The sequence below is a fragment of the Danio aesculapii genome, chromosome 3, assembly GCF_903798145.1.
Source record: "Danio aesculapii chromosome 3, fDanAes4.1, whole genome shotgun sequence".
In the NCBI taxonomy this organism is placed as follows: domain Eukaryota; kingdom Metazoa; phylum Chordata; class Actinopteri; order Cypriniformes; family Danionidae; genus Danio; species Danio aesculapii.
Window position 1 is genome coordinate 4,807,718 of NC_079437.1, and position 24,314 is coordinate 4,832,031.

General features: G+C 37.2%; 1 protein-coding gene across 1 annotated transcript; it reads left to right on the forward strand.

Annotated features, from left to right (window-relative positions):
- The first annotated feature begins 203 nt into the window (after nt 1–203).
- Nucleotides 204–22,096, forward strand: ddx39ab (DEAD (Asp-Glu-Ala-Asp) box polypeptide 39Ab). The gene is made up of 10 exons (XM_056452939.1): nt 204–312; nt 5,339–5,547; nt 8,215–8,342; nt 9,954–10,230; nt 12,773–12,891; nt 15,716–15,847; nt 16,680–16,789; nt 17,537–17,681; nt 19,472–19,619; nt 21,880–22,096. Exons 2-10 carry the CDS (start codon nt 5,340–5,342, stop codon nt 21,894–21,896), a joined length of 1,284 nt encoding a protein of 427 aa, XP_056308914.1. The 5' UTR covers nt 204–312; nt 5,339; the 3' UTR covers nt 21,897–22,096.
- The last annotated feature ends 2,218 nt before the right edge of the window (nt 22,097–24,314 follow it).

Sequence of the window (24,314 nt, forward strand, 5' to 3'; positions counted from 1 at the left end):
TTGACTTTGGGATGAGGGAACCGGAACTGCTAAAATACTAAGTCGCTTCCGTGTTTTTGCATACAAATTGACGTCATAGTTCCTCCTCTCTATTTATATTCCGCAACATCAACGCTCCGAGCGCCATTTCCAGCATCCAATCAAAACACTGCAACATTTGAAATTGACGTGTTCGCCAGCCAACGAACGCGCGCGTTGCTCAGGAGGCTGGACTTCCGGGCGGTAGTATAAACTGCGGCCTGGCGCGTGCGGTTTGGGGCAGCAGCAGCACCACTCGTTTAATTCATTCTTATCTCGCACCGTCACCTAAAGGTAAGTACGTATTTTAATCACAGCACGCGCTGGTCCTTTTCTTTGTGTTTTGTAGATTTAATTCATCCAATCTTATATTCACCAGAGGAGTTTGTTGGGAGATAGAAGCGTTATGTCATTGGCGCGTTAGCTACGCTGCTAATAAGTTAGCCGCGCGCGCGAGAGAAAGCGCCTTTATTTGCTGCTCTTTTTGTTTATTTCGCTCTTTTATTTCGCTTTCTGTTCTGGTAAACAACGTAAATCAAACCTCAGTTATATTTTAGTGTGTATTTAAGTGTATGTGTTAATTATCATAGGCACTATTGTCTGAGCTCTATTGTCTGCCGCACGTTTACAGCGATGCGTTCGCTTGCGGATCATTGTTTTGTTTATTTATCATATATAAATTTAAGTTCATTTGTTTGTTGTTGTGCAACATGACTAGAGGAAAGGCAATAGTGTTGCCTAGCAACATAACATTTTGTCTGTGTGCGTCGAATATTAAATTAATCTTTCGTAGACCCGCATGTCTGAGTCTCCGTTAACCTGCGTGTGCGTGCGTGCGTGTGTGTGTGTGTGTGTGTTTGAGACCCGATTAAATCCGGTTCTGTTTAACGTTATATCAACTCAAATATGATTAAATATTCAGAGTACTTCGGCTTATGATTTGGCAGTTACGGTATTTCCACATCCACTTCAATATAATGCTTATGAAACTTTTTGTTAAGAAACCCTATGTTTGCTTTCTCTTGGCCTTCAACATTTGTTTTCGTGTGTGCGTGTGTGTGTGTGTGCGTGTGTGTGTGTGTGTGTGTGTGTGACAATAAAGCACGAAACCACAGTAGAAATTATATATTCTCTTTTTGAGCAAAAAACCCCATCAGATTTAAGTTAATCTAAGACACTGTTTCCCAACTCTGTTCCTGGAGGCACACCAACAGTACATATTTTGGATGTCTCCCTTTTCTGACCCATTAACTTCAGGTTTTGGAGTCTCTTATGTTCTAATTAGGTGATTCAGGTGTGTTTGATTGGGGAGACATTGAAAATGTGTACTGTTGGTGTGCCTTCAGGAACAGGGTTGGGAAACACTGGTCTGAAACCTTTCTTTCAGAAAGGTCAAATTATTATTGTTGAAGGTTTGTTGTAGGGCTGCACAATATGTCCTTTCAGCATTGATATCGCAATGTGTGTATCTGCAATAGCATCGCATGATCTGCATGTTACTTTGGACTATAGTTGAACAGCAGCACAGTTGAGAATGCTTCAGATTTGAGGAGTAACTCCAAATTGTAGCCAAGATAGTGTAAAAGTTTCTCATTTACATGCGTTTTAAAGGCATTTCACGAGAGAGAGAGAAGCATTCTGGCACAAGAAAGTACAACATTTGTATCTTTTTAATAAACAATAACTCTGCTTATTAATACAGTGTTTGCACGTTTTTACATTTCATTATTCAATTTCTGTACCTGAATACTTTTTGACACTCTAGAAAACCATAATCAGGTTTCATACAGTCATGGAAAACCTGGAAAAGTCATGCAATTGTGACATGGTCTTTTGCAGGCCTGGAAAAGTTTTGGAAAAAGTCATGAAAATGAGTTTATCTAATATGTGTATGCTTGAATTAGGGCTGCGCGATATTGGAGGAACCGGACATTAGCATATTCTGTATTGCTGTAATGTGAATACAATTTCACCAGATGATTTAACAGGTTTATTTGGATTTATTGGGGGGATTTTGTTGGGGAGTGAATCTCGAATAATATATGACAAATAAATTAAAAGCATAGATAAATATAATATAGCAAAGACAAAAGTGAATTATAGTTTTCAGGTATTCACTATTCAGGGACAGATATTGAATAATCAACACTGCATAGTCTCTACTGTATATTTAATCTTTATTTATTTATTACAAAATAAATTCTTGTGGCGGATGTTTTAAAATGTTAAATATTGAAATGTTCACACAGTCACAGGCCTTAAAGAGACCATTTACTCAGATTAAAATGTTCTCCATTATGATTAAGTAAACTATTTATTAAACTATAATCCCAACACTGCATATCCTGCGATGTGACTATTACGGACGCACATTGCGATATCAATGCTGAAACGATGTATTGTGCAGCCTTAAATTGAGTATATGTTAGTTGTCTTTACTACTTTTCTGTCTTTGGCCAGAAACTTGCTCTGTCGTTGTTAGTGCTGTGTAAGCATTATCAGAATCAATTTTATATAGATATAAAAACAAATTTAGACAAAATAGATTGTTTCATGATATGCTGTAATAAACTCGAACGTGCATTGTTTTTCCTATTATTTACCATGTATATTTCTGCACCTGAATACTTTTTAGCACTCCAGAAAACAACATCGCTGTTTACTTTTTTTCTTTGCTCAATTGTATTTATTTTTCGCTTGCGATTTGTTTATTTTATTGTCCATGAGTCGTTCCCCTACAAAATAACCATAATCAGTCTAAATTTAAGATTTCTTTCCTAAATAGTGCTATTAAACTATCTGGTGAAATTGCATTCATTTTGCAATTTATTATCATTGAAAAACGTAGTATAATTGGACAAGTATCAAAATGTCCAATTATAATCGTTTTTCCCCCAATATCGTGCAGCTTTAGTTTGTTATAAAAGACAATATTTTGCTTCAAGATCCAAGAGATGCATATTAAAGTCATAAACTCTAGAAAATCCTACGTTTTATTTGTTGCAATTAACACTGTAATGTTACATTAAATACTGTAATGTTACATTAAACACTGTAATGTTTGAATGTGTATTTATTATTATTATTATTATTATAACATTTTAAGTAATTTTAAAACGTACTAATTTAATTAATGAGCCTTGGTTTTGTTTGTATATGCTCTCAATTCTTAATTTCTGGTTTCTCTTAACCCTGAACATTTGTTCTCAGTTCGCTGCGATGCAAAGTTCAAGCTTGGTGAACTCTGACCTGCGAAGTCGCTTCACGTGACTGCGTAAGACCAATCGAAGATCAAAACATGACACCTCTGTACAAATTTAATTATGGCTCGCTTTTATTAAACATTTAAACATTATGTAAATACTACATACGTAAATACTAAATACGTTACATTGTACGAGTCAAAACTGCATTGATTTTTAGGCCAAGTCATTAATTTTAACTTTTAAAATCATCTTCCATGAAGACATTTAGTGAATTTCCTACATGATGTATCAATTAAATTGTTGGTACTGTAAAATATGCAGGGTCCCAACTCCGATCCATTAAGTTAACTTAATTGTTATACAAATTTAAGTGTATTGAACATAAAACAGTTAAGTTGTCCTAAGAGCTCAATAATTGTTTAAAGTCATTATAAATAAGTAGTTTAAAGGAGCAGCAAAAGTAATTTTCAGTGCAAGTTTTTAGGAAAATAATTGGCTATGATGGAACTTAGGAAATCTGCAATATGAGGGTTAAAAAAAATCTAAATATTGAGGGGGAAAGCACTTTGATAAGTTGTCCAAGTTACGTTTTAAGAAAAACATGTAAAAATAAAAAAAAATGATGGGGAAAAAGTTATAAACGATGGGAAAATCACATATTTCTCTTAGTAATTGCATCTTTTGGTGAAGCTGATTATTATTATTTTACATTTAAGTAACGTTAAAAAGAGTTAATGATTCTGTAGTTTTTATTGATAAAGTAGCCCATGTTTTGTTTGTATGCTTTTAATTATAAACTAAGCATTTGTTAAATGATCAAGTGTAAATCTTGAAAGCAAAATCAAAAATGGCAATTGGAATGATCAAAAATGCGATCAGATTATATCTAGAAAATATTAGCATGCATGTTGATTCAGTATGAAAGTGCATGCAGTACTGTTGTATTTGTATGGTTGATTCATGTGTGACTAGTGATCAGGCTGGTTTTTGTTTTGTCCACCTGTCATTAGCATGTTTTCAGTGCTAACGCTTTCACAAGTGGTCACCATATTGTGGTTTCCACCTGTGAAAGCTGTCTGAGTGAGCTGACCAGCAATGACAACTGGGCCAGGCCAACTGCCCAAATAATGACGACTTAGATCATCCTAAGTATATAGGAGAATTATTTATTATTTTACCAAATGTTATTTGAGATCAGACACATTGTATTAGCGCAAAAAATCTTAATTTATGCATTCATTTGGTGAATTTTTTTTAATTGTATGTTTATTATTGAAATGTTCTTGCCATGAAAATAGCCTTGGTTGCTGACATGGCATTAAATTAAAAATACACGAGATCAGACATGATCAGACTGTTTGCATCAGATGTTGAATTGGTCTCTCTAGATGATTTAATGAAGACTAATTTTTCTGCTAATGAGCATCACTGTCAAGTATATTTTCTCAAATATATGCATGCCTTTTTAATATATTCATAATAACAATACACCGTACACACACTTACACTTATTGTGGATGTGATTTACCAAGCACAAATGTGTTTAATGTAGAGTTTTATAATTTTTACTTTGTTTAATTTATTGTTGAATTATGAAGTTACTGTATTTATGTAATATGATTTTATCTATTAATCTTGCTATGAAAGTGTCATGAGTTGCTTATGTGGTAATAAATAAACTTAAGCCAAATGAATTATCCGCTGATTTCTGGAAGTGGACTGGCTAAAAGCTCTTTTAGCATCTGTATTAGGAGAATAGCTGATGAAAAGTTTCTCGCATCTTATTTCTGTGAATCAAATCACTTTTAATGTCAAGCTTAGCTTCTGGCTCCATACTGTGCTAAATACAATGACATACTCAAACAATACACTGTTAGCAGTTAAAAACAGCCTGTACAAAGGACAAATACTTTAAATATATTAAAATCTGTAGACACAAATAGGCGAGTAGCGATCAAGATATAGATTCAGCATGGCACATTGTCAAAAAGGTGTGCACGTGGTTTGACTGTTAGTGGATGATTAAAAGTAGCGTGCAAGTTGAAGATATATATATATTTTTTTTATATAGCTCTGCTGTTTTCTAATCAGTTGTCTCTTTTTTTTGTCTGCAGAATGGCTGAGAATGACGTTGAGAACGAGCTGCTGGATTATGAGGAGGACGAGGAGCCTCAGGGAGCCCCAGAAAGCGCTGCCCCGGTGGGCAAGAAGGAGGTGAAGGGCTCGTACGTCTCCATCCACAGCTCCGGCTTCAGAGACTTTCTGCTCAAGCCGGAGCTGCTGAGGGCCATCGTGGACTGCGGATTCGAGCATCCGTCTGAAGGTCAGACACACTGAAGTTACACACATCTCCCAAAAATATTGAGGCAAATTACTTCCCTCTGCGTGAAAAACAGGGTTCATGCAGGTGCTGGGAGACCTTGCAAATGCTTGAGTTTTAATCTACTGTTTAATGTTTGAAAAGAGCTCGGGTACAAGTTTTGCTTGTCTAGAAAATGCTTGATTTTTAAGAATTTTTGGGTATTTTGGACTTCTAAGAAATCCTAAAGTGTTTTTTAGCAGTTTAGGGCTGCATGATATTGGGAAGAATGAAAAGTGCATGGTTTCTGCTACATTCATTCTTCCATGGTGGGGCACCACGCCAAAATTGCTTCTGCCACGGCTACATTACAGCTTCTCATTCAAAACATTGTCTTTTTTTTTTTTTATAGCGGGTTATAATCGCAACGTATTAAGCTTATTAAAAGGTAAATGAATTATAACCGCGCAAACTTTTTTGTAACTGTAGTAGTGCTGTGCGTTATTTGTTTACCTCTTTAAGGGTATGTGCTGACTGACAGATGCGTGAGGCCAGCAAACACAATGTATAGCCGTTTCACTTTACTTCAGGATGCATTAATGCTGCTCTGTAGGTCTATTGGAGACATTCATAAATATTCCTAGCAAATCTAATAAAAGTTGGAGACACTTGTTACATCAACACACTAAATCGCACTTCAGCAGTGTTTGAGAGCGCACAAGAAGATCTGCGGTTGAGCAGCGCATATTTGAGGGGGCGTGCAAGAAGTTTTGTGCACGAGCAGAGGAAATCGGCGTGCAGGCAAAGAGATTTACATGCTCGTAGGCTGCGAATGCTATCTTGAAATACTGCGCTCACGACATTTATTATTAAAATAACACCCCAGGTAGTTACTAGATCTGTGAAGAAAAAAAAAAAGGCCTGCCGCCACAGCTGGAAAAAATCCTAGAGTAAACACTGTAATGCGATATGAATTAGGGCTGCACGATTCTGGCTAAAATGAGAATCCTTTTTTTTTTTTTTTTTTGTTTTTTTGTTTTCATTTTTTACTAAAAATTCTCATGATTCTGTAGATGTGACGTAAAGGTTAATATGAGGCTATTGTTGTTTCTCAAACATATGGTGAAACCACAATAATATTAGATGTATGTGTAGCTCTACTCTTAGACTTGGACTTAGAATGGTGGACTTGAACAGACTTCAAATATGTCCTGGTCATTAATTCAAAGTAAAGTGATGACATCAAATTACATCTATTCATAATTGTGTTGAGTTATGTTTGAGTCGTGTGCTTGTCATTTGTTATTGACCACATTATTAAGCTGCGGTCACACTGGACTTTTCTCCCCATAGACGTATGCATGCGAGTGTGTCAGACCGGAAGTGCAAGATCATGCACCAAGTTTCGCAGTTCGCTGCGACGCAAAGTTCAAGCTTTGTGAACTCTGACCTGCGAAGTCGCTTCACGTGACTGCGTAGGACCACTCGAAGATCAAAACATGACCTCTGTGTACAAAAATTAATTATGGAGTAATCGCTCGCTTTTTTAAAATGTTTAATAATTTTGTTTAATCCCGCCCCTTTTCGCAGCACCGTACAACAGAATTTCACATGCTCCAACTCTAGTGTGACTGGCATTAGACCATTTTTTCGCTGGTTAAATGAGACCTTTGTCGTCATACGATTCCCGTTATGCATTATATTCAGGATTAAATAGGGTAGAAGAGCCTAGTTATACTGACTCCGTAAACATTTATTCTCATGCTTAACACTGTTCTCGCTATGAAAGAAAAAAAACATCAAATGCTTGATGTAATCATAACTCTAAAGTGCAATATGAGCATGTAAATAATGTGCATGCTTTCAGTCTTTTCTTTTCCTGCCAAGTGTGGTTCATGGCATGGCTGCCGTCACTCTGAGGGGAAAAAAAACAATACATGGAAATCATACTCTGTGTGTGGCTCCCAAACATTTGCTCTCTGCAACAAACTGAACGCTATTTACAGCTTTCTTACCTGTACAGCCGATTCAGAATTGTAACTTATAAATGCAGTATGTGACACTTAACACCTTTTGGATGTGTCCATGTTGCTGAGCAATGGATATAAACAATGTGAAGACTTGTGCGACCGCCTTTATGATACTCCTGAACTTGAAAATATAATAGGCTGAATCGTGGAGATGCTGAATTAAGATTGCGTGGGGCTCCAATTGAGATCGCAATCTTTTTTCGATTAATCGTACAGCCCTAATATGAATATAATTTCACAAAAGATGACCTATAACAATCCATACGTCTGCATAAAACCTAAATAAGCAGGCGTAGATGAATAACAAAGATAAAGTATTTGTTTTGAGTTATGGTTTTATGTGGAGTCTAACAGCATTGAAGAACAGAGTTACTATATTAGGTGACACTGTATAGTCTTCATTGTTTAATCAAATGATTAAATGCAATTAATATTTAAGTCTATAAACCTAAGTTTCTCTTTTTTCAATGTGCTTCATCTTAGTCACAGATTTCAAAAAGACCTATGGTCACTAATAACCTGAACTTAAAAAAATTGATTAATACATTAATGTGCACTTTTTGTAAAGCTGCAATGAAACTATAATGACTGAGCAGCGCTATACTAATAAACTTGAACTGAATAAGTCTGAAGTCAACTTTTGTGTGTTTGTGTGTTTTAGTGCAGCACGAGTGTATCCCGCAGGCCATCCTGGGCATGGATATCCTCTGTCAGGCCAAGTCTGGTATGGGGAAGACGGCTGTGTTTGTACTCGCTACCCTGCAGCAAATCGAGCCGGTGGACGGACAGGTTCGTTAAGCAATGTTTATGATGATATTTGGGCTGAACTGGTTGAGTTTCAAATTACAGCAAGTCCTACTGGGGTTTAAGAGAGGTTTAAAAGAGAATCGAATCGTTAATGTCAAATTAAGCTTTTCTCTCACCTGCTGATGGTGGCCATTTGTTGATATCAGTTGTCTGTGAGAATGCAACATGCTTGGGTGAATTTATTGTTTTAATTTATGGTGGTTTATCCTGATGGGGGTTATGATGATGTGAAGTGACCTTTAGTTAATGCAGCATGGGAATGTGGTGATCTGAAATTGATATCACAATAATTATGAAAATAAAAAACTACTACAAAATAAAAGTACTTGATCATTTAGCAAGCATGCTATGTGAAAATTAATCGTCTTAATAGAGCATGTTCATTGTTAAATCTAAAACTAGTTTCAAGTATCTAATATCAGATTTCTACTGAAGTTAAAATCTTTTGAAATGTATGATGCATTGCAGACGGTTCATTCCGCTGTGGCGACCCCAGATTAATAAAGGGACTAAGATGAAAATAAAATGACTGAATGAATGTTGCATTGCAATTTGTGTTTGTCATTAGAGAACCATTCATTTATTTTGCTTAATTTTGACATTATCTGATATTAAGGTTTTTAAATGTGGTATTTAATACTTATTTATATTTTAATAGAATGTGAAATTACCATTTAAACAAGATTTTTATCATGAAAACATGTTTGCTGTTTTGCAGGTATCACCATTTTAAACGTTTCTAGAGGTGCTGTTGATTTCCCTGAATGTTTGAAACAACCAAAGAAATTCATATATGCAAAGAAAATCTACTTGGTTTACAAATGAAGTTATGTGTAATGAAATGAAAGGACACAGGGAGAAACAAACACATGATGGGAGGTGTAATTCAGCAGTGAAAGCCCAGACAGCAGCTGAAATCTCTCCGTAGTTCTTCAACCCTCTGCTCTTCCTAAGTGTAAATGAATATCAGCTGCTTCAGTCCAACATCTACATTAGCAGGAGGATGAAGATGAAACCAGGGTGGGCATTTCAGCAAGACTGATCCAGAATAGCCAAGGAGACTCTCAAATGCTTTCAGAGAAAGACAATCAAGCTGTAGAATGGCCCAGCCAATCACCTGATCTGAATCCAATAGAAAATACAAAGTAAAGCTCAGATTTGTTAGACCAGAACCATCAAGATTTTGACACTGTTGAAGTCTGTGGAAAAACTCACACCTGAGCAATGCATTTAACTTCATTCTCCATAGGAGAGGCGTCTTTAAGCTGCCGTCACCAAAAAAGCCTTTCATGTAAAGTACTAAACACATTTCAGTTGTTCAGCTCTTTCTCCTTCTGTCATTTCATTATTACATTATTATTACTGTCATTTTTTTATTTTTGGTTGTGTTTGGGTTTTTATCAAAATCAGGTTCAATTCCATGTCAACAGCTCCTTTACAAATATCATTCCCAGGACAAAAACATGACATTTTCCCACCTATATATAATGCCATGAAGTAGAAAGTTACTGATGTGGCAATAAACAAACAAGTGTACAGTGCAGAGTGTAGTCTTGTAGATCGTGACTACTAGATTTTGTTGTTGTGCTCCAGGTGTCGGTGCTGGTCATGTGTCACACGCGAGAGCTGGCCTTTCAGATCAGCAAAGAGTACGAGCGCTTCTCCAAGTACATGCCCACGGTGAAGGTGGCCGTGTTTTTCGGCGGCATGTCCATCAAGAAGGACGAGGATGTGCTGAAGAAGAGCTGCCCTCACATCGTGGTCGGCACGCCGGGGCGAATCCTCGCTCTGGTCCGAAACAAAACCCTCAATCTGAAAAACGTCAAACACTTCGTCCTGGATGAGTGCGATAAGATGCTGGAGCAGCTGGGTGAGTGGACACTGCTTGGGTTGATGACGTTTGGGTTAGATATGCACCTTTTTACCCTTTTTTTTTTTTTTATTATAAATATTTGAAGATCCTCTAACATGCTCTGTTTGTGAATGCATTTTAATTATCAGGCATGTTTTATTCAATTGTGATGGCTAATTCTAAGTGACTCTGTAGTTGATCCAAATACAGTTTGAGTTTTGTAGCAAAGGGTATATTAAGGCTTTACAATTTACTTGTTAGTAGTCAATGTTATTTCTTGTCATGAAAATGGGCATAGAAGCTGGCATGGCGTTAAACTCAAACACCAGTCTTTTTATTTAAATAAAATAAATAAATAAATTATGGCCGATTCTGAAAAAATAAAAGCTTCGTTATTAAAGGCTGAACTGAAGGGAGACTATTTTTTAAACCATTAACTTCCAAAGCCAATATATGCAGCACACCTCTTTTCAGCCACCAATTAAAGCAGATTTTTAATGTTTTGAAATCAAGCAATAGCCATGTTTCCATCCACCTATTAGAGCTGATCGCAATCTCGGTTCAACACTACACGCAATCTTAATTCAGCTTTTCTACGGTTCAGCCAATTGTATTTTCAAGGTCAGGAGAGAAGCTTAAAGGCAGAAGCACAAGTCTTCGCAGCAATGAGCAGCATGGACACCTCCAAATGGCATTAAGTGTCACATACTGTATTTATACAGTATTAATCACCCAAAAATGTCATTTCTATCTTAATGTAATGTAGCGGCGACCGCGAAATGACACCTGAGCTGACGCGCTATTTACTATCAAGAGGACTGCGTGTGTCCGCCGTTGATGTCCACTTTAATGAACCGAACCTGCATAGACTGTAACGGCTAATAAAGTTGTAAATGACGTTCAGTTTGTTGCACAGAGCGATCGTTTAGGAGCTGTGCGGGAAGTATGATTTGCACAGGGTTTTTTTTTTAATTTATTTTTTCCTAATTGGCTGCAGCCATCAGTTTCAGTGAAACATCATTCAAATGATCATATGGCGTTGTAGAGTTATGATGACAAGCACTTATGTTTTTTCTTTCATGGCAAACACTGTGTTCGCCATGACAGTGTTAGTCTAAGTCCACCATTAAAAGTCTACAAAATTGAGCATTTTAACCAACAGTAGACCTACACAGGCCTAATATTATTGTGGTTTTACCATGTGTTTGAGAAATAACAGTAATAATAATACTCGTATTAACATTTTATCTTATATCTACAGAATTGTGAGAAAATCGTGATTCTCATTTTAGCCAGAATCCTGCAGCTCTACCACCTATTGTTATGCACGTTCTGAAATTTCAGATTAAAGCGAATCGTTGATGGAAACGCCAAGATGCGCATAAACTTTGAAAATGCACAAACACATGTGCATAACTGAGTAGGAAACTTTTTATGAGATAAGAAATGCATGTAAACGATGATGGAAACATTTCTTCCCTAACAAATTCCAGTATGTGCATTAACGTCATGTGATTTTGATGTAAGAGATGTTTTTTTTTATTTTATTTTTCATATATAAATGTGTGTGAATGGATTAACCAGCAGGCTGAGCACACTGTAAAACATCTGAAATGTTGTTTTGGTCATTGTAAAAAACGCATTAACCATTTCAGTATTAGTCTTATTAAATTATTAATGACCTCCAGAACTGTCAAGAGCATCCACACTCTGTCTCGCACCTTCAAACACCACCACACATTCATTATGTATCAGCATTGTCTTTTGAGGCGCAACTAATTTATTAAATAAAGAAAAGGTTCACGCAGATTCTCTTACCAAAGCAAATTCTGTTTTTACTTTTGATATTTGGCGCCGATCAGAAAGTGACTATTGTTCTCTTTGACTCAGTGGGTGGAAACATTGCTTTATTCATACGTCTTTTATGCGTTATTCCAGTTTTGCATCTAAATTTAATGAACATCTTTGGAAACACAGCTAATGATCTGACTTGAGTTTATGCAGAGTTTAAACTGTGCACCGGTTGAAAGAACATGCTAATTAACTTTCCCAGCAGATGGCGCTTGTAGAACATCAAGAAAGGCTCTGTATAAATCGCAAAAGCCGCAATATAAACCTATTCAGACACATCTGATAGCAAATCCATGATTGTTCTCTTCATGTGACATGCTAATTATACCAGTAGACTCAGCGCAGCATCATTTCCCCCCCAAAAATGTACCTTTTTCACCTCTCGGGAGTTTGCACCGCTGGATAAAGCTCAACTTTGAAGCAAATAAAAACCCAAGCAGTGACCTTAACACAAGCTATAGTGATGACTGCACAAGCACACATCTGATCTGTGGTGTTTTAGTGTTAAATATTATTACATGTTATTTCTGTGAATGTTTAAGTTTATTAAACTTTTTGGACAAATCTGAACCGAGATGGACCGAAAGGGGAAAAATGATCTCAGGTTGCCATTCTCACACATTTGGACAGAAAATCAGCCTTGGATTGATTTCTGGCCATCAGAAGCTGCATCTCTAATGTGTGTGTTTATTGTTGTTTCTCTTGTCAGACATGAGGCGTGATGTTCAGGACATCTTCAGGCTCACTCCTCATGAGAAGCAGTGCATGATGTTCAGCGCCACACTCAGCAAGGAGATCCGGCCCGTCTGTCGCAAGTTCATGCAGGACGTGAGTAGAGCTTTCTGCTGTTCACTTGTCTGTCAATGCTGTTATAGGGGTAATGGGGTTTTAATAATGTGACACTGCGATAACATGCATTTGTAGAAGTTATGTTATCAGTAATATCACAAGTAAGAGTGCTGGAAGATTGTGAGCATGGTTGCAAACAATATATTGATTCGATACTTATACTTGAATCAATTGAATAGAAAGACAAGTTCATATTGAGTGATGCACATGGGAGATTTCTGATAATGTGCCAGAGCTGAATATTTGTGTGTATCAGAGGAGCACTCTAGTTTTTCTTTCCTGAAGAGTAAATTCGAAACATTCAAACAATGGTTTTTATTTTATTTAGAAAGCAGTCTTTCTGGATGGGGACTTCCAGCCATCTAGTTTTACTTTCAGTTTTCATAATTACAGGCCTAAACCAGCCAAGACCAGCACAAACACACACTGCAAAAGATGAATGACCAAAGACATCACAAACTATTGATAGGGAATTGTCAAGATTAACTAAATGGTGTTTATACTCTTCTGACGTGTAAAATGTTTAATAATTTAACATTTGCCCAGCTGTTTCAGTAGTGATGATGGTTTAAGTTTAAAGATTAATGTGTATTCACCTCCATAAACGATTTAAATGCTATATTTCAGTAAATAACCTGAATATTAAAGGGCACCTAGGTTAGCCCTTTTTTCAGATTTAATGCAAGTCTTTTGTGTCTCCAGAATGTGTCTGTAAAGTTTCAGCTCAAAACACCCATCAGATTTTTTTATTATACCTTTTGTTAAATTCCCATTTATAAATTTTTTTCACTGGGTGGCGGTTTTGGTGTACTGCTCCTTTAAGGCTAGTCCTCCCCGCCCACCGTTTCTACGAGCTTTTCTGCGTGCCTTAATCTCCTCCCTCGGCAGCGTCAGACAACAGACAGACATAAAGGAAGCAGATCTCACGTAGCGTTTGTGAGAAATACTACAGTAAGAACTTTACCAATGAGTATTTATTGTGCAGTTGCATGGCAGGGTCACACAAAGTTCACGCGCGCACACACACCGCAGCAGACACACACACACAGACAGACAGAGCGCCCGTTTAGCTTTGCACTCTTTTTGGACGCAAATGTGACAGGATACAGGTTAATCTCCACCTTAGTCTCCACCTTTAAAACACCTTGTTGAGTTTTACATTAATATATATATTGGAAAGTTTTATATTTATAAATGTAAATAAACGTAAACCCTTTTTGGCATATTCAAACAAGAACTGGAACAGTATTGAAGTAACAAACAACATCTAGTAGCCTAAAGACTGATGTTTCAACTCCTAGAATCTGTGCATATTGTTTTGCTTAACAGGCCTATGTGGATATTTATTTCCTTTTTTTTTATTTATTTTTTTTTGTGCCCTCTCGTTTTCCTCTTATTTCTCAGGCGTTTGTTATATAGGCTACTTTTGATTAACTCCCTTATTGTTTAAAAATGAACTATAGTTTGTAGAGACTGTATTCTGTTTTATTTGTACTGTTAATCTTGTTGCAATAAATAAATGATCATACAATGTGATCGGTCATCATGACTGTAGCAGCTTTGAGCCCCGAAGTGTCCGGCTTGACAGCTCCGTTTTCAACTCCGAGTTTAGCAGAGCACAGGCAGGGGCGATCACCGGCTTCAGCCATGCTTCATGTCGAACGCACATTTTGACTTACTGATTCAATTGGTGTTCATGGTCTACGGTTAACTACTCACTGATTCAATCAGTGTCTATAGTCTACCATTAACGACTCACTGATTCAGCTGATGGCCATTGTGTACTGCTAACAACTCACTGACTCAAACGATGTCCATAGTATACATTTTAATAACTCACTGATTCAATTGGTGTTCATAGTGTGCCGTTAACGACTCGCTGATTCAATTGGTGTTCATAGTGTGCCGTTAACGACTCGCTGATTCAATTGGTGTTCATAGTGTGCCGTTAACGACTCGCTGATTCAATTGGTGTTCATAGTGTGCCGTTAACGACTCGCTGATTCAATTGGTGTTCATAGTGTGCCGTTAACGACTCGCTGATTCAATTGGTGTTCATAGTGTGCCGTTAACGACTCGCTGATTCAATTGGTGTTCATAGTGTGCAGTTAACGACTCGCTGATTCAATTGGTGTTCGTTGTCAACAGTTAACAACTCGCTGATTCAGTTGGTGCCCATAGTGTACTGTTAACGACTCAGATTCAGTTGCTATTCATAGTGACTGTTCATGACTCCCTGATGCAATTGGTGTTCATAGACTACAGCCAACGACTAACTGATTTAGTTGGTGTCCTTAGTACGGTTAGTGACTCGTATTCAATTGGTGTTTGTAGTCTACAATTAACGACTCTGATTCAATTGGTGTTCATTGACTACAGTTAACAAATCACTGATTCAATTGGTGTCCATAGTTTACCGTTAACGACTCACTGATTCAATTGCTTTTAGTAATCTACAGTTAACGACTAACTGATTCAGTTGGTGACCATAGTACGGTTAGTGACTCGCTGATTCAGTTGGAGTTCATGGTCTAGTTAACTCGCTGATTCAGTTGGAGTTCATGGTCTAGTTAACTCGCTGATTCAGTTGGTGTTCATAGTCTACGTTTAATGACTCACTGGTTCAATTGGTGTCCATCATACGTGACTGATTTAATTGGTGGCCGTGGTGTACCGTTAATGACTCGCTGATTCGATTGGTTTTCATAATCTACAGTTATTGACTCCCTGAATCGATTGCCTTCCATTGTATACAACGACTCACTGATTCAGATGATTTATCAAAGTATTTCTTCATTTTCAGCCAATGGAGGTGTTTGTGGACGACGAGACAAAACTGACTCTTCATGGTCTGCAGCAATACTACTGCAAACTGAAGGACAACGAGAAGAACCGCAAGCTCTTCGACCTGCTCGACGTGCTGGAGTTCAACCAGGTGACTTTCATGCTCAGTGTTACACAAAATGGCAATCAATTCATCAAATGACTAAGGTCCTTGAGTTTGATGTCACCCGTAGAGCATATGTGAAGCTCAAAGTGGGCGGAGTCAGCTGATGGCATAGTATCTCATTACTTCTGAATCAAGAATGGTCATGAAGAGGAATGTGGGCGGAGCCTGAGATGCCTGGCTGTATTGTCCTAATTGAACATTTTATTGTCACATTATTGCTTTGGGCACATGTGCTTGGTTGTATACTATATTAATATAGGTTTCAAACAATGCATTAAGCCACGTTCATCATTATATTTTGACTTATCTACCTTAGGAAAGTGCTTGACAAGTAGTTACTTTCAGCATAGTCTGGGTTATTATGCTGGTCTCTTTATTAAATATAGACATAACATTATTATGACAGCATTTCAGACTGTTTTATAGCCTACAGATAATCAGTGTGTCCTATTCTGGAGTGTAGCGCAATTTGAAGACATTATAAATGAGCCAGCAGCAGATGCCTGTCAATCAAGTGGCCACGCCCCCTAATTTTGCAATATAATTTGAGCTGTAATGGGCTATAAAAATATCATTCTCTCCCTCACAATTGTCATGAAGGGTAATATTAGTTATATCCACCATCTATTATTTTGTATCGTGCTGTAAGCATTTGTTTCTCCTGTATATTTGAGCATTTTAACATGTCAGGTTGACTTTTGCATCCTCTAGTGGTCAGGTGGTGAACTGCAGGTTTAATCACTTGTGTGTTTGCTTCAAGGGTGCGATCGCATGATGATTTGTGGATCTGGAGTGTAATAGTGTTGTCTTCCTGCAGGTGGTGATATTCGTGAAGTCTGTCCAGCGTTGTGTGGCGCTCTCACAGTTACTGGTGGAGCAGAATTTCCCAGCCATCGCCATCCACAGAGGAATGGCCCAGGAGGAGCGGTGCGTTCATTCAGCCTTCGTCATACTTTTTCATACTTTGAGCATCTTTAAAATCATTCTTCAAATTAACTGCTCAATCTCATTGTGACCCGATAGAGGAAAACAAATGTGCATAATTGTTTCAGAATACGCATATGATATAATTTCCAAGTCTGTTTATTTATTTATTTATTTATTTATTTTATTTTTTTGGGGTCAAACATCTTTATTGACAAGGTCTTAAGTCTTTATTTTAATATTTCTGTGAACTTAAGGCTTTAATGTCTAAATTTGTGTCTTTGAAATGGATGTATTATCTAATGTAGATCTTAAATCATTTTAAACTGATTTTCTTTTTACCATGTCCATGTAAATCTTCCTAATTGGGCCAAAACCCATCTCAATAATGCTATCAAAACTCCAATTTAATTAACTTCCAAATGCAAATCTTTTGCTACCAATCTTACAAGATCAAAGTAACTCATTTGCATAAACCCACCTACCCAAGAAATTTGAACACTCTAAAATGGGTGTTTACTACACAGACCAATCAAATCAGACTTGGCCAGCTGACCAATCAGAGCAGAGTTGACTCAAATGAGCTCATCACAAAATGATTCCAATATTGAACGCGTATTCTGAGGAAATGAGGCTTTTCTGACCTTAGATGTGTTTAAACCTGTTGTAGGAGAATCTAACACTATTAGGACTCTCTAAAATACCACATGACCTGCTCTTTTAATATGAGACATGCATCTGGTCTTGCAGATTGTCCCGGTATCAGCAGTTTAAAGACTTTCAGAGGAGGATCCTGGTGGCCACAAACCTGTTTGGACGAGGAATGGACATCGAGAGAGTCAACATCGTCTTCAACTACGACATGCCGGAGGACTCAGACACGTATCTCCACAGGGTATGTCTGTGCTGGGTTTATATATTCATAATAATGGGTGATAGGACCTCTCAAATAATGATACAAGTAATTTCATATCACGATAACTATATATATCTATATATACATAATCACAGTGTAGACCATTTCTGTAAACTCAATCAAGTTTATATAGATAGTGTATATACTAATTAATCTACTCATTCATGTGCTCATATTTCTTCTTTAATAAAGAAATATAAAATAAATATTAATAAAACATCAAAAATTAAAGCTTACAGGTCCAACATAAAAATGAAGGGGGTGTCCGAGGGGTCTTAAAGTATTAAGTTGATAAATCAATTATGAGAAAATTCAGTCCCTTAAAGGGTATTAAAGTCTTAATCGCATTTGTACAAGGTCTTAAATTTTGTTCAAGTGTTCTCCAAAGTGTTTGACTCCAAAAAAGCATAAATAGATTTATTTTTCTCTTAATATTGACGACGGCGTGCTCGATCCACATGATTGGTTCAGGCCGGGGTGCGTTCGGCCAAGCTCCTCGATCCGCGTGATGTCATGTAATTTGCAACAAACGCGGGAAGGTGGTCACACTCCACATGTAGCGAAACCATCGAGTGAAACAGACGGCGGAATTGAAAAATGTACTTTTGCGTGCTCCTGGTTGGAGAAAGACTATTTTAAACAGTGGCTGAAGCCTGTTGCTGAAAACAACTGCATAATTTATTCTTTCAAACTTTGTTTCTTACGACCTTGTGTCTGCAGAGCGAGTTTTTTCCTCCGTCTATAATGGATCAGCTGATCGCCGCTGCCGTTTATCAGCGTCACGCGTTAGTTTAATTGCCATAAATGCTTGTGTTGTTTTGAGCATGTCCTTGAGTTTTTAAAGATGCAGTTCATATATCTGACTGCTTGTTTTAAAGGACAAAATTGTATTGCATTTATACATTAAGACAAGAATTCTTGTGCTGTGAAGTAAAATATAAAATTGTTTATGATAAGCATCGAGATGTCGAATTGAACCGAATCGATGGCATGATAATCGTAACCGAACCGTGAGACCAGTGTAGTTTCACACCTCTATTAACAACAGTTTATTAAGATAAAGGTTTGATACGGATTAGAACTTGAAGTGGCGATGAGGTCTTGTGCATATACCCTAATGAAAAAATATTGCAAAATAAAGCAATATGTAAACGTTGTATTTCAAGTGTGTTTTCTCACAAGGCTGCTATTCAGGTTTCTGTTTGCATCACCATCATACCGTATTGCGCTTGTATAAATTATGAAAAGGGTATTAACCATAAACGATGGATTTTGTGACGCCACCAATTAAAGGATGGAGCGTAATATGATGCTGTAGACTTTAATATGAAGAAATGACATGATAGTCATTGCACCCATCTCATTTTATCCATTCTCCAGTATAATTCAAATAAGTTTTAGTATTTAAAAGGCCATTAATAACTATTACTAAGCATTTTCATCTTTCAACCCAAGTGCATCCAGAGATTTCGGTTTTGACCCAGACTTTATTTCGGTGCATCTCTATTTTATACCCACATCTAATCGAAAAAGCATTAATACTATTATTTATAGTTATTTGGATTTAGGTGTTGGGTATGATTACTTACAAAGCACATATTCTGCATGATTTTATTATCTGTACTGTTAAGCAGCCAATATCTTAATATGCAGGTAATAAAGGATAATGTACAATATGGAATGATAGACTTGATTTTTGACCATATGACATCATATTGCACAGCCCTATATATTCGCCACATTCATTAAGACTCTCGTCTTGTTCTCAGGTGGCTCGTGCGGGTCGTTTCGGCACCAAGGGTTTGGCCATCACATTTGTGTCAGACGAGACGGACGCCAAGATCCTGAATGATGTGCAGGACAGATTTGAAGTCAACGTGGCCGAGTTACCAGAGGAGATCGACATTTCCACTTACAGTGAGTCTGCAGTTTTAGAATAATAATATAATACATTGTTCAATTCCATAATGTTGTTATTCATTCTGTTCTATTATTCCATTAGTATGTTTCATTGTCATTATTCCATTATTATTATTATTATCTGTTATTGTTTCATTCTGTCACTGTTCTGTCATTATTCCATTATTATGTTCCATTATTATTTTTCCATTATTCCATTATGATGTCGCTTGGTTTCCAAGGGGATTGGAATATCATGGAATTTTAAAAGGTGTATAGTGTATAGTCAGGGAATTTTTATTTTTTCCAGGTTATGGAATATCATGGGTTGTGTGTTAAATTTTACTTCACATTTTTTATCAATGTTTTTTGTATACTATATATCAGGGGCGTTGCTAGACAGAGCTCCACTGGGGCACCACCCATCTTCCCCCCCCAAAAAAAAAATTATACAATTACATACAATTATTATTTTAAATGTTACTGGAAAACATGTTTAGGCACAACTGGAGTGATGCTAAGATCATTTAAGAAATCTTTTGCATAAATATTAATTTAATTTGAATGAAATGCTATAGACCATTCAATAAAATGCAAAAAAAGAAGTTTTATAGCATTATCTGTTGTCTTAGACTCGACACATGGCAGAGAATTAGGTTTAAGTCTTTACCTCGGACTCCTCGTCGTTCCTTTTTTGCTTCATACAAATAAATCGTATCAGGATGCATGCTTGGTAAGATCACCGTCATATTGTTTAAACTTTAGTTTTGCCCACTTGCAAAACAAAAAAGGCCATTACGCCGGTTTTACAACGCATGAGTGGCACGTGACAAGCAAGTAGCCTGCTTTTTTTGGCGCGCACACACCAGCAGAAGAGCAGCGCGTGCGAGAGGTGCGCGGGTTCTCTGCGCACACGCGGAGATACGTCAGTTTGCTTTTTGATTAAACACATTGCTTTCACCAGCGTTGGTTCGGTTGCACACAGAGAATAACGTCTTTATTTTGGAATTACCACTGTTAATAAATACACTTCCATATGAAGTAAATCATATCTCAATGTATTTACTGGGGCACTGGAGATTTTTACTGGGGTATGTGCCCCAGTGAATTGGGTCTAGCGACGCCCCTGCTATATATTTACTCTTGGGTTTTTTATGGTTTGCCTTTTTTATTCTTTTCAAGCTTGTCAACTCTGAATCAAAATATATTAAGCATATGATCAAAATTACAGAAAATGAAACCTAAGTTAAGTGAACTTGTGGATCCGTTGAGTACAAATCAGCCTTACTCTGCTTCATGCTACTATCAGTGTTGGGCAAGCTACTTGCAAATTGTAATAAGCTAAGCTATTAGCTACTCTACTTGAAATGTAGCTTAACTACTCCTAAAGCTACCCTCTGGGTAATGTAGCTTGTGTGGACGCTACTTAACTAATAAAATAGATTCACTACTGAAAAGCTATTTGATTTAGAACGTAGCGATACTACTGCCACGCTACTGAGGAATGTAGTTAAGCTAGTAGCGTCATTGTAGCGACGTTACTGCCCAACACTGACTACCATGATAAGTGTTGAATACTTTACTCATGATTTCTGCAGGAGGATAAAGACCACAACTCTAATGACTCCACACTCAGTCACGCCCTCATCAAACTACACTTTTTGTTTGTAGTCAATACATGCCCTCTAGTAGCTAAAATTACATACTGTGCCCTTTTAAGTGTACCTGCAGGGTTAGTACGTTATTGACTTTGGATCATTTACTGGTTAATCCGACTATTAGAGTTAATCAAACCAATATTGTAGATATTTGAGTGACTGATTCATTCAAGATCCCTAAAAAAATAAATTAATTTTATAACTATTTAATCAGACCTAGTTCCCCTTTATGTAATTAAGCTGTATTACACCTATTTTCATCAATGTTTTATTTGAATGGGCGTGGTCAACTGCAGACTCAGTAAACGCCCACTGCTCTGATTGGCTGGCAGTTTTGAATATTAACTAGGCTAAACTAGCAGTGAAGTAGAAGTGGGTTTTGATCTTCAGTGGAGGTGGGGCTTAACACAGTTTACATCATAAAAGTAGAACAATCCAGAACTTGTCGTAATGACTTTAATACAATTAATATTAAACCATACATTTTAAAGAGAACCACAACAGAACCTTGCGAGACTTTTTAGATAGTACTTTGACCTTGTAATATGTCAAGAGATAAAGGGAATTTTGGTTTCTTAGTTCATGACCCATTTTAGTGACGTGTTTCTTTCTCTGTGCAGTTGAACAGTCCAGATGAAGGTCTTGACGTTTCCAGAACCGCAGCTGATGGATCATGGCGGAGCGCTGAACCTCCGATTTTAACGCCTCCTTTTTACCTCAAACCCACAGTTGTTTTTACCGCTTCTCTCTGAGGAATGGGCGAGATGTCTGTTTTATGATTTTTGTCCTGATGTTTTTGTTTTGGGTTTTAATGAAATTAAAACTTTTTATATACTACACATTGACTTGCCATCTTTTTTCTGAGGAGTGCTGGTGCACAAGTGGTTTACTTTTTAATTTAAATTCATTAGTGTTTTGGGTTGTTTCTTGCTCTGATGCATATTACATTTTCTGGTCAGTGCCAAACACCAATGTTTGAGTTGATCCAATTGGGGAAATGCAAAATTAAAGCTTTTTTTAAAATTAATTAATTTTTTATTTATTATTATTATTATTAGTAGTAGTAGTAGTAGTAGTAATTTTGAGTTAATTGAATCAAATGACCATCCAACCATTCACAAGTTGACCGTATGGCTGTTAAATTGTAATTTCAATTTATATTTGGACATGAAGCTGTTTTTGGGCCAATTGTCAAAGAAATTCAGCCAAAATAAAATTAGTTTGGTCACTTATTTTAAGGTACAATTCTTACTATTAACAAGCCAATCACTGACATTTGCATCAAACTTCTAATTTGCTAATTATTATTTTAAGCATCACGAGGGATCAGGGATATGGAGTAAAATCATGCAGAATATGTGCTTTATCATTACTCCATAATAGGCAGAAAATAAGTCTCTAGTTCAGGGGTGTGCAACCCTGTTCCTGGAGATCTACCATCCTGTAGAGTTCAGCTCCAACCCTGATCAAACACCCCTGAACCAATTAATTAGGACCTGAACATTATTTTATTTTCGGCTTAGTGCCTTTATTAATCAGGGGCCACTGCCAACTTATCTAGCACAGTTTAAGCAGTGGATGCTCTTCCAGCTGCAACCCATCACTGGGAAACATCCATACACTCCTATTAACACACACACACGATGGCTAATTTAGCTTACCTAATTCACCAATAGCACGTCTTTAGACTTGTGGGGTAAACCAAACACCTAGAGGAAACCCATGCCAACATGGGGAAAAAAGCCAACTGACCCAGCTGAGGCTCAAACCAGCGACCTTCTTGCTGTGAGGCGACTGCGCCACTCCAGGACCTGAACAGCACTTGATAATTACTGGTAGGTGTGTTTGATATGGTTTGCAACTGAAATCTGCAGGAAGGTAAATCCTCAGGAACAGGCTTGGTCACTCCTACTCTAGTTAATAATGATGTTAAATCTAAAGTGTTACCAAATTGTTTGTGAATGTGCAATGAAATGAGCAATTCACACCTAATAATTGTTTTTAAGTCTGTTTGCCCTGCTGAAAAATCCAGCTTAAACCAGCCTAGGCTGGTTTTAGCTGGTTGACCAGTCTGGTTTTAGAGGGGTTTTGGCCATTTCCAGGCTGGTCTTCGCTGGTCAGGCTGGAAAATGACCAGCTAAAACCAGCCTGACCAGCCTGGTTTAAGCTGGACATCTCCCAGCCTGACCAGCTAAGACCAGGCTGGAAATGGCCAAAACCCCTCTAAAACAAAGCTGTTTTTTTCAGTAGGGTGTTTACTTCAGTGGGTCTTCAGAGCTAAAACAAATGACTGAAACTCATGACTCGCGTTGCTGCTTCATCTTTGTTGAGTGATAAATATATCGAGAATTGTTTTAAAAGCCTGTTCGAAAACACATTTTAAAAACAACTCGGCAATTATGCTTAGTTGGTAATCAGACAGCAACCACATTCACCTGGTGGGAAGAAATCACATAGGAATTACTAAACGCTTGTATTTGGTTGGAGAAGTTACCGAGCAGTAGACTGTAGATCCACCATAATATTTTGCTTTCAATTCTGTCATTTGAGCCCTGTTATATTTCATCATTTGTAAGTTTTCAATAAAAACGTCAATGATGCATCCTCCTACGTAACGTCCGCCATCTTGAAACGGTCAAAGCTTCAGCCATAGAGAAAAGATGCTACTTTGCCAACGAGACCAACAAGAGTTACGTCCAAAGATTACATAGAAAAAAGGGGAAAGGTGAGTGCTGCTTTCGTATATTTGCACAGCAAAAGGTTTAATGCTTATTCTCTAATGTTTTGTTTGTAGTTGTATTTGTTTACTATAATAATAAGCTGAAATAATCATATATTTCCACGTGTGGAGCATTTAGAAATGACCCGTTTTGGCCGTTTCAATATGGCGGACGGCTTATTCGGCCGATTTAAAAACAACAAACGCTATAATGCGGCATTTATGTATTTATGGCTTTAACAATATTAGCCTGTCTTTAATGGTGTGGCATTCTGGTGATTGAGTAAACCTAAAGGTAATGTCAAGTTAGTGAGAGTTCAAAGAAAAGTACAGCAA

Excerpts from the sequence above, each read along its gene's own strand:
- ddx39ab (XM_056452939.1), top strand. The coding sequence starts at position 5,340 with ATGGCTGAGAATGACGTTGAGAACGAGCTGCTGGATTATGAGGAGGAC. Across the intron at positions 8,343-9,953 it reads TCGAGCCGGTGGACGGACAG|GTGTCGGTGCTGGTCATGTG; the intron begins GTTCGTTAAGCA and ends GTTGTGCTCCAG. Across the intron at positions 10,231-12,772 it reads TAAGATGCTGGAGCAGCTGG|ACATGAGGCGTGATGTTCAG; the intron begins GTGAGTGGACAC and ends TTCTCTTGTCAG.